The sequence below is a fragment of the Amblyraja radiata genome, chromosome 32 (assembly GCF_010909765.2).
Source record: "Amblyraja radiata isolate CabotCenter1 chromosome 32, sAmbRad1.1.pri, whole genome shotgun sequence".
In the NCBI taxonomy this organism is placed as follows: Eukaryota; Metazoa; Chordata; class Chondrichthyes; order Rajiformes; family Rajidae; genus Amblyraja; species Amblyraja radiata.
This window is the reverse complement of record NC_045987.1, coordinates 11,515,120-11,531,121: the sequence shown is the minus strand read 5'-3', so window position 1 is coordinate 11,531,121 and position 16,002 is coordinate 11,515,120. Positions and strand designations below refer to the sequence as shown.

At 41.7% G+C, this 16,002-nt stretch overlaps 1 protein-coding gene across 3 annotated transcripts in view; it reads left to right on the top strand.

Moving 5' to 3' along the window:
* Positions 1-16,002, top strand: part of kcnt1 (potassium sodium-activated channel subfamily T member 1) — a 275,370-nt gene that overhangs the window by 143,753 nt on the left and 115,615 nt on the right. For all 3 annotated transcript variants that reach the window (XM_033049188.1, XM_033049186.1, XM_033049189.1), the window contains 2 exons: positions 6,962-7,041; positions 13,910-14,009. In XM_033049188.1, the coding sequence (XP_032905079.1) occupies positions 6,962-7,041; positions 13,910-14,009 (180 nt within the window). The remainder of the gene's footprint in view (positions 1-6,961; positions 7,042-13,909; positions 14,010-16,002) is intronic.

Genomic DNA, 16,002 nt, shown 5'->3' with positions numbered 1-16,002 from the left:
TTCCTAAGACCATGCTCAATGTCTTCAATGGGGTCGAGGTGACTTGGGCAGTACCCAAGCTTATTGAAAGACTACCCAGAAGCCTGATAGTGATAACAGAGGAGAAGAAGGGAGACAGGGGGGGGGGGGGGGGGAGCAGGGAGAAAACAGGAACAGGGAGAAGCAAAATTAGTGAATGCTGATGCTGACTCTAGGTCTCTAATGTTACCTGTGGTACCATGCTGCCACAATGAATCTGCTCTGGGTTGGTTCTGGGTTTTCAATTACTAGCCGTCTAGGTTCTGCAATACAATGATAGTTGACAGCTTGCTTACTGTCTTGTCAGCTAAAGTGGGATTTTGTCACCAATTTATCTAATGTTGAATAAAGGAGATCATTTCTAAAATTGCTTCTGGAAGTGACAGTCAAAATGGGAAATTTGAAGTATCTGGAGCCGTGAGAGTTTAGAGTGGGAGTCATCTCCAGGAAATCAGAGGCTGACTGTCAAAGCTCCGAATCCCAGCATCAACACATCAAGCCTTGCAGCAATTGCACACAACGCCAGAATTTTACAGTCAAATTTGTTCTGGATATTTGGCGGTTTGGTTACAACAGAGAAAAAGGCCATTCGGTACATCAACTCTGTACTATCTTTATCTAAAGCTGTCCAGCCAGAGCTTCACCAACCCCCCCCCCCCCCCCCCGCCCCCCCTTCTCACCTCCATAGTCTAGCTAATTGTGAACACTACAATTAAATCCACCTGCATTACAACATTTAGCCGTGCATTTTTTGGTTCATGTCACTACTGGTTCTTTTGTCAGCCACCTTCATTTTGTGTTTCCTATTTCTCAACCCATCTGGCAATTGAAATGGTTTTTATTCTTTCTACATCTATATTTTATGAATTTCAATACCCATATGAGATATTTTTGCAACCACCTCTAAATCCAGAAAACAAATGTTCTTCTTTCGTAGGCACTATCCAATGAGGTCTTCAGTCTGAGAAGCAACCTTCCATAACCACCACCTATGTCCATCAAGTCAATATTATATGCAATTAGCTAGTTCTCCCTGGATCCCATGCGATCTGATCTTCCAGACTAGCCTACCATTGCAGGACATTGGCTTCATGGACTGAAGCATGGACTTTTACAATGTCCACCACCTTGCCTTCATCTGCCCTCTTGCTTATCTCTTTGTAAACCTTCAGCAACAGACTGGTTCCACCAACATTCAGGACAGAACGCCACAGGAGACCCTTCTTCCCTGTGGGTATCAAACTTGGCAACTTCTCCTCCTTTTGTCACGGGGTGGACTGAGACTGATTTCCCCTCCCTCCACCCCCCCCCCCCCCCCCCCCCACCCGAATTTTTGCAGCTCTCCAAGTCTTTCCACTCGTTACTCTAATTTCATGTTTCATGCACATTTTTTTTATGACTGTTGGCAGACCAATTTCCCTCCTGGGATAAATAAAGTTCTATTGTATCAAATCGTAAAAAGCTCTAACAGATTTGTGAATCAGAGGAAAGATGACTGAGTTCTCAAAATTCTCCCACCAAAGTATAACTATATGTATGTTTATACATCATACAATTTGCCAAACGTTTCTAAAGTCCTAATTTATTCATAATTAAGTGTCTTCGGCATAGGGGTGGAGGTGTTAATGCAGCTTCGTAGTCCTTGGCATGTGTGGGCGAGTTAATAGACAGATATGTAATTAACATAGGTAAAGGCTTTAAATATTATTATTCGGTGTAGATATTTCTCTAAAATTCTAATTAAGAATAATATGCTCAAATGCATAAAACACCGTGATTTCAGATAAAAAATTAAGAAAAAGGATTAATTTAGACTGCGGTTGAGTGATTAGGTTGGTACGGGTCAGAATGAGAAAGAGCAAGTTAGTTAACTAGGGCGGCACGGTGATGCAGCAGTAGAGTTGCTGCCTTACAGCGCCAGAGACCCAGGTTCAATCCTGACTTCGGTTGCTGTCAGTACAGAGTTTGTACGTTCTCCACGTGACCTGCGTGGGTTTTATCCGAGATCTTCGGGTTCCTCCCACACATGGCAAATTTATAGGTTAATTGCCTTGGTATAAACGTAAATTGGTGCTAGTGTGTATACGACAGTGTAAGTGTGCGGGGATCGCTGGTCAGCATGGACCCGTAGGCCCGAAGGGCCTCTTTCCACACTTTATCTCGAAACTAAACGAAGAATGGGACTGGGAAGGATGGTGATTGGATTAGGCTGGGATCATGAGTGAGTTATGGGCTGGTTGGAGAGAGGATTATGCCAACAACGAGCATGAGGTAGTTTTGAGAATTAATGGTAGAAAAATGTGCATTTACCTTGTGCCTGTGGATGACCCAAAATCCTCGACAACCAATTAAATAATTTAAAAATATGTTTACTGTTTTCATGTGGGGGATAGTTTGTATAGAGGAATCTCCATAAATCAGACAACAACCTGAAAGTCTGATTTTTGCCTCAAAACACAAAGTTCCGGAGGAACTCAGTGGGTCAGGCAGCATCTGTGGAGGGAACTGATGATAGGTGATGTTTTGAATCGGGACTCTCCTTCAGACTTCAGATCGGTCTGAAAAAGGATCTCAACCTGAAATGTCTTCTGTCGATTCCCTCCACAGATGCTGCCTGACCCGCTGGGTTCCTCCACATCCTTGTGTTTTGCTCAAGATTCCAGCATCTGCAGTTCATTGTGTCTCCATTCTCTGCTTTTAGTCATGTAGTTTGAGGTACAATTGTTGGTCAGATCATTGGGGAAAGCTTTCCTGTTTCTCCTCCTGTTCACGATGTGACTGTGAATAAGTTGTTTTCAACTTGGAAGGTAGATAGGCACTCGGTTTGATATGTTATCCACACATGGCATTGTCAGCAGTGCAGCAATTCACTAGTGTGTTATTTTGTTCAGATATCTGGTGTGAGGCTTGAGCCCACGAGGTTCCAACGTAGAGCTGAGGGTGCGGGAGTTGATCCATGCCCAACACTTGGGCATGTTGCAGTGTTTTCAAGTGATATGGTATGCAGTCCTCGCTAAACATGCAGATTTAATGGTCAAGGAACCAAATCCTAGGAATGATTATAGACTCTTCTTCCACCTCAAAATGATTCCATTATATAATGGAAACCTAGAGTCAAATGTGGGTCTGAGTATGAACAGATGATTTATCACAACCAGAAGGAATTCCTTCCGTATCTTACTGGTGTGTAACCATAGTGCATCATGACTTGGTAAACAGACCACAGTCAAGATGTCATCATACACCCCACAGTGAAATGTAAATCTTGCTGTTAAGTCCAGCATTTATTACTCTTTCCAAGAGAAAGCGGTGCTTTGCCGTTTTTATTTAAGTTTCAGATCATAAGGGCTCTTGATTCCAGTACACAACTCCTGCACGGCAGGGCATCTGCATGTTAGAGAGAACATTTTGCCTCCCATACACGGATATGACCCATCATTTGTGTCCTCGAGCAATGGCAACATTGCTAGGACTGTTCAGGGCGATCCATAAAGCACTCGGCATAGTACATTTTAAGATATATTTGCTTGCCACATGTTTTTGCAAGATTGAGGACTCGGCTCTTGCCCACCTGATCTACGGGGAACAGTTGTAGAAAAATGAAAACAGGAGGAGGGGAAAAAAAGGCAGCGAAGAGAGCTCCCTGCTGGCTGAGGTGCCTCAAACTCTGCGGACCATAATGTAATACCCGGAATCACCACTCAGACACACTTCCTGCCTTTATTATGGAGTATTCCAGTATCTACTGGCCCACAATATCAAAATAAATACCAACTCTAGTGTAGCATCCTAAACGTAAACTAAAATGGTTGACATGCCTTACAATCTTGAAAATGAGAGTCAGGAATGTTTTATAGTCCCAAACCAGAACAATGGAATTCTTACTTGTTCATCTAAATGATGGATGTAAGGACCCAAAGAAACAATTATAAATATCTGATTTTCCAAACCAACTGAAACCTCCTCGCCTTCATAAGCTTTCTTTAGAAAAAAGAAATCTTCTAGTGTGCCCTCTAGTCTGACATGTCCACTCTTCTTAAGTATGTATAAAGAGTAGAGGTATCAAAGACTAGGGGGCATTGCTTTAAGGGGAGAGGGGCAAAATTTAAAGGAGAGGGTCGGTGCAGGTTTTCTTTTACAAGGTGGGTGCCTGGAATGCGCTGCCAAGGGTTGGTGTTAGAGGCATATACGATAGTGTTTAACTGGCTTTTAGATAGACACATGGATATACAAGGAATGGAGGGATATGGATCACATGCATGTAGAGGAGATTAGTTCAACTTGACATATTGTTCAGCGGGGCACTGGGCCAAAGGAGCAGTTCCTGTGCAGTACAATTGTCCGAATGCAGTACAAATGTCTGAAAGTGCAACTCTCTGAATTCTTCCCTTCTGCAGTTTAATAGTTTGTGCAAAACTAACTATTTTTGATTTTGTTATCCATTGCAATAAATACAGATTGAACTAGCCATGGGTATTTTTATATGTTTGCATACGTTCACCAGGCAGAGTCAAAGAATGAATGAAGATTTTTCTTGTGTTTGAAAGTAAATTTAAAATGTCACCATCACTGTGGAGGTACATTGCTGTGCCAATACATTTACTTGGGCTGTTTAGACATTGATGCATGATAAAGTCTTTTTAATGGTTGCTCTTGAAGTTCACTGCTGCAGTTGAACTAATGGCTTGTGCATGGCATTGTTTTGTGTCAAGAAGCCAATAGGGAATTAATGAAAATCCAATGGAAGGTCATCTATTTTCCCTCTGAAATAGAAAACCAATAAATTGACGCTGACAACATAAAATTTGACTCCCTGAGGTGTTACTTTATATTTCTTCCTTTACATAATGTTCATCTGATCAGCTGCAGATATTTCATCTTCTCAGGTTTTCGTCCAAACCTCTGGAGTATTTTTAATTTTCCATCTTCAGGATTGCTTTTGTCAGCACTATTCCCCTTTTGGTGTTTAATTGTCAAAACCTTCTCTTGGCTCAGACAGCACCATTTGGATTGATTTCCTTTTTCTTTGGTTTTGGCGCTGCAATCAGAAATGTTTGATCTGACGTAAAGAAGCCGCTGGATTCATAGAGTGATTTTATCCATTGCACATATTGGTATTTTGGAAAAAAAGCTATTAACTCCCTGGCCCTGTGCCTGTACTTCTGCAGTTTTTTTATATTTCCAAATATTTATTTAATTCTTTTTTAGAGATTTTCATTCACATTTCAAACAGTAAATTATAGATTATTGAGTAAAATGAAAGGCGTTGGAGGAACTCAGCTGGTCAGGCAGCATCCGCGGAGGGGATGGATGGGTGACATTCTGGGTCGGGATCCTTCTGACAGACCCACTGTTACCTGATGCCTCCTTGGTCTGTGCATTGTTAAGGAGATCATTCAGCCCTTTATATTCATACCAGCCAGAAAACTTCTGTGCCATTAAATCCCATACTTTATCGTTTAGCTGGTTGTCGTGTAGACACAGCAGATTACGTGCTGATCAAATACTTGTGAGTATTTCCTCCTCTACAACCATTTGATAAAAAATACATCTATTGATGCTCCTGAACACATCATCAGTGATGTAACCTGGGGTCATTGGGTGTTTCGGGTCTTTCAACATCAGACACCCTCACCCAGGCGACCAAGCCGTGGTTGATCAGACCACGACTTGTGTTCAGGTGGCATTCGCTCCTCCCCATGGACCTCCTCTCCTGGTCCAGCGCCATCTCAAGGCCTTCTCCGCTGCCTCTGTGGTGTTCTTGATGGCTCTTCTCTCCATTCCGTTGATGCCCAGTGGACTCGAGGCTTTGTAGAGCGATTGCCCTGCAAAACCTCTGCAGCCAACCTCGATGGGCGTACACCTCGCCTTCCAGCCCTGCTTACGGCAGTTTATGACCAGCTACTCGTACTTAATCATCTTCCTCTCGTGGGCCTCCTCCAGACGGTCCTCCCACGGCACTGTCAGTTCAACAAGACGATATTTTTGGTCGCCGCTGTGACCAGGAGGATGTCTGGCCTCAGGGTGGCCGTGGTAATGTGCTGTGGGAACTTCAGCTGTTTCACCAGGAATGCCACACCTCACTGAAGTCTGGTGGATGAAAGGCCTGTCCCACTTGGCTGTCATTTGCGCGCCATTTACGCGACCTCCAAAAATGTGGTAGTCGCGTTGTGACGCACGGGTAGCGTGTGGGTAGCGCGGGACGGGCGCATGGAGAGACGTGGAGGAGTGTGGAGTTGCGCACAGTATTGTGCGGCGCTCCAGGATTTCGTGCTGCATGAAATCCTCGCGCGCCACCTGCGTGATGTCTCGCGTAAGCACACTGACGCATTGGCGTTGTACGCTGGTGTCCCGACGTCTCACGTGTATCGCGTGGTGAAGCATGGTCACGTCACCGTGCCTAACCATGCGTCGCCGCGCGCTGCAGGGTATTCTAATGACGTCACGCGTACCAGACAGCATGATGACACGTGATTTGCGTGTGACGTCGCAACGACCTATTTTACATATGACGCATAAATGAGGCGCAAATGACGGCCAAGTGGGACAGGGAGGCTACTTTTCATATGGATGCTTTCGACGGTGGGGAAGGTTGTATCAGGCTGTTCTCCACACTCTGCAGCCTCTTGCATTCCTGTGTGTTGGAATTGCCGTATGATGCCTTGATGCAACTGGTAGGTTACTTTCTCCAGTGCATCTGTAGAAATGTGTTTACCTGTTTGGATTAACACTACTGTGTCTATTTCAGTTTTTATTGAACTTTACACCAGCACAAATAACGTGGACTTAGCTCAGTTACAGATATTCTTGATCAATTTGCAGCTTGGCTGGGATGTTTTATGCAAAGCTAAATTTAACTTGCTGCTGCTCCTGTCATGAATGCAACAAATAACTATAAACCTATTCTGAGCATAATTATAAGATCTATTTTTGTTTCCCCAAGGGTGCAGGTGGAATTCTACGTGAACGAGAACACCTTCAAGGAGCGACTTAAACTCTTCTTCATCAAAAACCAAAGATCAAGTAAGTTTATACGACCATGATTGTTGCTGACATCAAACTGACCAGCTTCAGTTTTTACAACAGATGGTATTATCAAAGAGAACTTTTACAGAACACTCAGTAATGCAGTGTCGTAACACACCATGCAGAAACAACTAGAAGGACTTCACACGCAGTTAGTTATTTTGTGAAAGTACAACAGCTATATATCGAGCAGAACAAGATCACACAGACAGAACTGAGAGTCTGGAGTGTGTGGCATAGAATGCAGAATGAGTAACAGTCTCCTGAAGGCTTTCTTATTTCTGTTTCTGGAAGTTATTCTTTGTCCTTGCTGTGAGGATGGGATGTATGTACATGTCGTGATATCTCATGTTGCACAAATGCAGACACAAAGACACAATAAACTGCAGTTATTGGAGCCTTGAGCCAAAAACAAACTCAGCAGGTCGGGCAGCATCTGTGGAGGAAATGGATGGACAACATTTTGAGTTGGGACCTTTCTTCTGGCTGATAGCATGGGGTGGAGAATGCTGGAAAAGAGAGGTGGGGTGGGTAAAACCTGGCAATGGGGAGGTGGATACAGGTGAGGGTGCGTGATTGGAAGATGGGTGGAGTAAGTGGCAAAGGCTTGATGTGAAATGCAGACAAAAGTCGTCAGATCAGGATGGAAGAGAAGAGTAATGTGAAGCCTGAATGAGGATGTATATGGGTGAAAGGGGGGGGGGGGGGGGGAGATGAAAGGAAATATGGGACTGGGATGGGAGGTGGGGAAAGGGAGCAGGTTGACGGGGTGGAGGGAGCTGCTGGGAGAAATGTGTGTGCAAGGGGGTGAGGGGTGACAGGGAAAGAGAGTTGGGTTATTGCATAAAATGCAGATGCAGGTTGACTTAACTGATGACTTTACTTCCAGATTTGGTTCTTTGATGCTGTTACTTCATTAGTTAAGTTCCTCCAACTTGAAAGATCTCAATGTTTTGTTTCCTGGAAGAATCTATGGAGTGTTTATACTCTTTGGGGAAATCCATGAGATTAGTAGGAGAAAAATACAAACTGCTGGAGGAACTCAATGGACATTTGGGGTCGAGACATCAGCGTATGTTGCCTCTTATGTCTCCAGATTAATGGGTGACATTTATTCGACATGACAGTGGCAATGCCGATGAAATTGGATGAAAAGTTGTTTGGTGAAAATAAGATGCAAATGTTCTTCCTAGAACTATAAAATAGATTTGTTACAGTCTTCCATGTTAGGACAGTCAGGGACAATGTCAGGGAGGACTTGAAGAATAGGTAAACAAGCCAAGAAAAATGATGCATTTGGTTACACGTACAGATGTCACAAAGAGATTCGCAACCACTGTGTTACCTTTTTTAGTGGCCCCTGATTGTAGCTACCGAACCTGGCGGTAACATTAACTTAACTGAGGACAACAATTCAATCTCCTTATAATTCTTTGGGATCCTTTATGTACTAGTGAAGGGCCTGTCCCAATTGGGCGTTATTTTTTGCGTCATTTACACAACATAATTTACATGTCACGATGCGCGTTATGCGCGCGTGGTGAGACGTGGTGGCGTAGGCAGTGACGCGCAAATGACGCCTAAGTGGGACAGGCCCTTGAATATTCAACATGGTGTCAGAGCACCCGCTTTGCTGAAATTGGGAACACTGTTTTTTGGACACTGCACTAAAGTGTCAATTTACATGAAAACAGAAAATGCTATTTTGTCTGTCCTGTCTTCTGTGTGTGTGTGTTTGTGTCAATCTGTGTATGTGGCTCTCTCGTCCCCTTTCTCATGCTATTTCCCTGCCCCACTCCCCCAACCTTATCTACACCCAATTGATCCACAATTGATACAGCTAAAGGCCTAAAAATCATCCATTTGAACATTAGGAGTCTTCTTCCAAAGATAGATTTAATTAGAGTTTGGATTGCACAGAATAAACCTGACATAATAACATTTTCAGAAACATGGTTACATAGTGCAATTTGTGACAATGATATTCATATTGATAATTTTGCATTATATAGAGCAGATAGGCCTACGAGAGCTGGAGGTGTAGCATGTTATGTGTCAACTCGCTTTATATCTGAACCTGCCATCCCTAAAGTAACCTCATCTCTCTTTGAAAGCCTTTTCATTAGGTTAAAACTTCATGAGAATAAACATCTAATTATCGGCACTATCTATCGATCCCCCCCTGTTCATCCTGACTCAACTAAGTCCACTCTCACCTCTATTGAACACCCATGTGAATTAGTGTTTCTTGGTGACTTCAATAAAAACTGGCTCGATCGCTCCTCTTCTAACGACAAAAACTTGCTTAAAAGTATAAACCTGACCCAGTTAATCAACGAACCTACCAGAGTTCATGGCAATTCTACATCACTATTAGATTGGATTCTTGTTACCCATCCTGACCGAATCTTAACATCTGGTGTTTTGTCAGATTGCTTTAGCGATCATTCTGCTATTTTCTGTGTGTGGAAGATTAAACCTTCCCGTCTCCCTCCTAAACATATTCGTGTTAGACAATGTAGAAAATTTAATTATGATAATTATATGCATGACCTGATTGCAATAAACTGGGACAGGTTTCAACTTATACCAACTGTCGAGGATGCCTGGAATTATTTATACACTGAAGTCACAAGAGTTATCGATAAGCATGCCCCCTGGAGAGAAATAAAAGTCAAGGGAAAACATTTACCATGGATTAGTGCTGATTTGATCAACCTTTTTAATGAGCGGGATAAAGTCTGGAAGACTTTCAGGGAAACAAAGGACCCTGCTGAGTGGGAAAAATATAGGTCCTTAAGGAATCAGTGTATGACAAAAACACGTAATGCTAAATCAAGTCATTTTAAAAAACATCTTTCTGAAGACATGCATAATCCAAAAAAGTTCTGGAAAAGACTAAATAATGTTCTTAATAAATCAAATCAAAATATCAGCACTCAGATTCGGGTCAACAATGACATCATTCAGGACCCTGCTGTTATATCCAATGCTTTCAACCAGCACTTCTCCACTGTATGTAGCTCTACTGTATTTGACTCATCTATTATATGTGACTATCCAGCTACCTCTACATGTAGAAGCTCTTTTTCTTTTCAAAAAATAAAACCTGTTGACGTTCAACATGCTATTAATGAATTAAAGGATGATTGTGGATCTGGACCAGCTGGTATTGAGACTAAATTCATTAAGTTAGGAGCTAATATTCTAATGTACCCACTATGCGACCTGTTTAATTTGTCCTTCTCAACTTGATTTAACCAAGGCCTTTGATGTTGTTGACCACTACCTACTGCTTGATAAACTTTACTCTATTGGTCTTTCTCAAAACAATCTACTGTGGTTTAACTCGTACCTTCATAACAGACGCCAATGTGTCACCTTTAATGGAAGTCAATCCAATTCCTTAATTGTTGAGAAGGGGGTCCCGCAAGGTTCGTCTTTGGGACCACTCCTTTTCTCTATTTTCATAAACGACCTCCCTAATATCTGTTCTGACTGTCAAACACAACTATATGCCGATGATGCAGTGCTATATACATCTAGTACTAACAAGTCTGAAATTGAAAGATCCCTTCAATCAGATCTTACTTCTGTTCAGAAATGGCTATTATTTAACAAATTAATTTTAAATAAAAATAAATCATGCAGTATGTTATTTGGTACCAGACAAGGCCTTGGTAATTCTGTAGATCTGACTATATCATTAATGAAGGATCACCATTAGAACAAGTATTGAACTTCAAATATCTTGGTGTTTGGCTCGACCCAACGCTTTCATTTACGCAGCATAGTGAGACGATTACTAAAAAACTCAGCTGTAATCTAGCTATTCTTTACCGCCATATAAATTGTTTCACCTTTCAGATGAGAAAAATAATTGTCTCTCAACTACTACTACCAACACTGGATTATGCTGATATTGTCTATCAGAATACATTTGATACACATCTTCAACCCCTCAATGTAGTTTATAATAGTCTTTGCAGATTTATTTTAAGGTGTCTATATATAACTCACCACTGTTCTATGTATGAAACTCTAAACTGGTTATCCCCCCACGCTCGAAGATGCTACCACTGGTTCCAGTTCATCTTTAAATGCATCCATCTCAATTACCCTTCTTATTTAAAACAAGACCTATTACCATACACACCCTCATATTCACTAAGACATATTCAGCAACCCTTCTTTTTCATTCCAAGAACTAACAAAGAAATTGGGAGACGTGCATTTAAATTGAAAGCTCCTTCTGACTGGAACACTCTGCCTAGTACCATAAGAACTATTAGCTCATTTCGTCTATTTAAAAATACACTTTTACCCTTCCTTATAAAACCATGTACCTGTTTCTAGTATTAGAGTCTTCGAGCTCCTTTATCTAGCTTGCTCTGTGTGTGATCATTTGGTATAACTATTGTATATGCATGGCCATTACACTTATGTATTATTGTATTGCATAGTGTAACAAGGTCTTATATTGTATTATGTCACAATATCATGAAATAATATATCATGTAATAATGTTGATAGTATGTATTAACGTACGATGTATGATAGGAGGTGTATGGTATTATGCATCAACATTATGCTGTAACACATAACTATTATTATTATTGGATATGTAAAGCCAATTAACAATTGTTATAAACTATAACAAGTGGGGATAGAGGGGTTTTGGGATTGGTGTGTGGGTAGGTGGGTCAATGAGAGCCTCTATGTATGTTATGTCTTGTGCTGTATGTTCTATGTTGGACCCCCTCGAAAACGAGATGACTGTCCATCTCAAGGGGTTATCCATGAATAAACTTGTTTCAACTTGTTTCAACTTGGACAGAGACATGGATAGGAAAAGTTTTGGGTGATATGGGCCAAATGGGACTAGCTTAGATGGGGCATGGGGCATGGACGAGATGGGCTGAAGGGCCTGTTCCTGTGCTGTATAGCACTGACTATGCTGGAAAAACTCAGAAAGTCAGACCATGTCTGAGAGGAGAGAAATTAAGTTACTTTTCAGGTCGAAGATCCTTCGTCTGAAATGTGAAGGAGAGAAAAGAAGCAGCAGAGAGGGTGGGGGTGATAGGGAATATTTTAAAGAATTCAACCATTTACATTTTTTGTTTGCTTGGCAATTTGCATAATGCGCTCAATTCACAGAGTGCACTTGAGCCCCCAACCTTCTGACTCAGAAGGAAGACTGTTAGCAGCTAAGTCAAGGCCAACATTTAAAATCAGTGAGACTGGCAAATATTATTTTAGAGAATCTTTCTTAAAGACATGATTCAGAATCTGAAACATACCAATTAAAGCACAATTCCATCCTCAGTCAAGGATGTACCAACGTACAAAAGGCCACATCAGGTGCAGTAGATGAAGTTAGAGGAGATGCACGTTTTGTATGATGTATATATAATATCAGTATTAAATATAGTTTTATGAGAGGAATGTTGAATGGAACATTGGGGGAGAATTATTTATTCGGCTTTTGGATTTAGAATAATTCAAGATGAAAAGAGGAGAATTTGGAGCCCTATGCACTTCAATGTAGTCGGGGGAAAAAAAGCTGGATTTATTTTTAAAAAACACACAAACAGGGACAAAACCAGAAAGGGTCTCGCAGCATTTGTGATTTGTCCATGGATATTTTGGTATGATATGAAATGATTGTGGAATGCATCTAGAAAGGAAAGAAAGATAATGTTCTGCGTTTAGTACTGGATTCTCCTTCAGCTGATGTTCAACCAGCTTTTGCTGGTAGATTTTTTATTGTCAAGCTTTCCCAGTTCTACCAGAACACACACTCAGATGTTCAGGAATGACTGTAATCAAGACATTTTTTGTTTAGTTTATTTTTTAGTTTAGTTTAGAGATACAGCGTGGAAACAAGCCCTTTCATCCCACCGGGTCCGCGCCGACCAGCGATCCCCGCACATTAACATTATCCTATACCCACTTGGAACAGTTTTTTTTACATTTACCAAACCAATTAACCTACAAACCTGTACCTCTTTGGAATGCGGGAGGAAAGCGAAGATCTGGGAGAAAGCCCACGCAGGTCAAGGGGAGAACGTACAAACTCCGTACAGACAGCACCCGTAGTCAGGATCGAACCCGGGTCTCCGGTGCTGCATTCGCTCAAAGCAGCAACTCTACCGCTGCGCCACCGTGCCGGGGAGATCAGGAGGTGGGGTATCATCAGGGTGTTCATCATCATCGTTGAAAACATTAACGGGCACGGTGCCTTACAATGCTATGTACGACAGTGATCGCAACTTCTAGTGTGGATGGCCGTTGGCTTGCTCGGAGCTCATCCGCCCTTTGGCAGGTCTTGTTTTTGGTCCTGCTGGGGGTCCACAGCCCCCTCTTCACCTGGCAAAGCAGGTGGGGGAGACGGTTTAGTCGCCGACTATCTGACCATGGAGCAGGTAGCACGGGATTACATGGTACCCGTGGCGGGGGGAACTCCCCCCGACCTGAAGACAGGTTGGGTTTAGGGTTGAAGGTGTAATTGGTTGGGGATTTGGGGAATGATGGTGGGTGGGAACAGGAAAGGTGCAGTGGGAGATGGCACATACGGGAAGCAACCTCTTGAAGTTACCAGCCAAGGATCTACTCCGAGCAGTGCCATCTGATCTGAGATGCTCCAATGGAAACCTCAGCAGAGTGTGACCTCGTTTCCGGGGCGATGCTCTGAAGCTGCTGTGATTTGCAACGGGCACGGCCTGACCGAGTTTCCAGTTTGTTTCAATTTGACTTGGAAATAACATTTTAATTAGATCTCCTCGTAATCATTTCTCAGCCTCTATTAATTAGGTCACTTATCGAAGAGAGTTCTAAATAAAGGATGCTTTACTTTTATTTGCAGGCTTAAGAATACGACTCTTTAACTTCTCCTTGAAGGTGCTCACATGCGTTCTGTACATCGTACGAGTTTTGCTGGACCATCCCGAAGAAGGAATTGGATGGTAAGACACCGAAGCAGCTAAGACCACAACTCATGTACATCCTTAATTAGATGTCTTGCACAACAGCGCCAGTGATTCATTATACTAGCCATTTAGATTTACATAAGTGTATTTAATCTAAGCTAATATTATGACATTGAATAAACAAACAGCCTATCAAGTATTTTTGGCATTACTTGTGTCAGGCCCACAATTGCAATGTGCTGAATAATAAGAGAATTGTGGCTATTTTCTCAATGCTCTGGGCTTTGACCGTATATTTTGGGCTCTGCACAGTGCAATTACTGTATGCTCGGTAATCTGGAGATCGAGACTTTTCACCAATGGGGGTTTAAAGCATCGATTTACTAATCCCTCAATTTAAAACAATGAAAAATATATTTTATAGGGATGCATGAAAGTTATAGCGTGCGAAAAGGCCATTCAGCCCATTAAACTTAATGCTGCACACATGCCTCAACTTCATTTCATCCCAAATGTAAATTGGTTTCAAGTATATTTGTATGCATTTCTTTTCTTCAAAACCTGATGTCATCTGACTGTTGTCAATATTTCCTGCGTCTGTGTTAATAATCGAAATTGCCTGTTTAAATGTTCACACTATAATACCTTCTTCCTCAGAGCAGTGGCATTGTTCCCTGTGCTTTATACCTCGCAGCTCCTTGACCTCCACGCCATGTTCTAATCTCCTCTACTATTCAACCACTGTTTAATTATTTAATGATAAAATAAAATATCAGCAGAATAGAATGTATGACTTCAAACGTGGGATTATCTACACTTACTGCTCTCTGTCCAGAAGTCTACACTCATTATTGGCTCCTAATATGAAACTCCATAGAAAATCAGAATGTAAGCAGATTGAGAGTGTACCTTCTAGCTTAACAAGACATTGATATCTATTGTACATTTGGCTTTGTGATGCCAAGGGATACACAAGTACTTAAAGGATGATTTTGATTGTACTTAAAATGCCTGCTTGGAAAATGAATAACTGTGGAAACACAGTTTCTGGCCCTGCAGTCCTTGGAGCGGCAGTTCAACTTCAGGAGTGTCCAGTGGAGGAATCTATCCTAATGACACGCCTCAAGAATTTCCTCCTAGCTGTTTCCAAGGTGACATCAAGCCGATGAATTAAAAATGGGGTATTGACTTCCTTAAGGCGTGGAGGGAGGGATTCCAGAGGAATGTCGGCCGAGGATGTGCTGCCGAATCCTGTCATAGGTTTTGAGGCTAAAAAGATGTGTTCTATCTTTTTTAAAATAAAGAACAATCTGCCACAGCCTGAGAAAATTAGAAGGGTTCAATAACCTACAATTAAACAATAAACCACTTTATAGTCAAGATGAACCACAAAGTGCTGGAGTCAGTCAGCAGGTCGAGCAAAATCTCTGGAGGATGTGGACAGGCGACATTTTGAGTCAGGACAGTTCTTCAGACTCTAGTCAGGATATGTGTTTATTTAATTTAATCCATTCATTAAGAATTCATCCAATCTTGACTTATTAAGTGTTAGTTTTTATTGTCCAAGTAGTCTATTTGTGCTCCCACAAATACCTATCGGAAACAAGAAGTGAAAAGTATAAATGCAAAACATTCCTATTGGACAGTTCAGGAGTATTTGAGGCTTTTGATTTTGTGGGCCATTTATGTATACATAGAGGAATCCTCACACTGCAATCTTCAAGATCACGTCTAAATTTCAATTCTCCTTTGTCCCTCTTCATTTACTTAACTTGCCATCTCATATTTATCTAAAATGCATCCACCATTTACTTAACTTGCCATCTCATATTTATCTAAAATGTATCCACCATGTTGCAACAACACCACATACAGCCTTTCAAAAAGATCAAGCCTTTGAAACGTAACAGAACGAAATTCCAACAGGCATTTAAGCTGATGGGCTCAGATAAAGAAGGAAGCGAAAATAATATTGTAATGCATATTGGATATGTAGGAGGGTATAATTCTAGTTTGTACATTCTATATT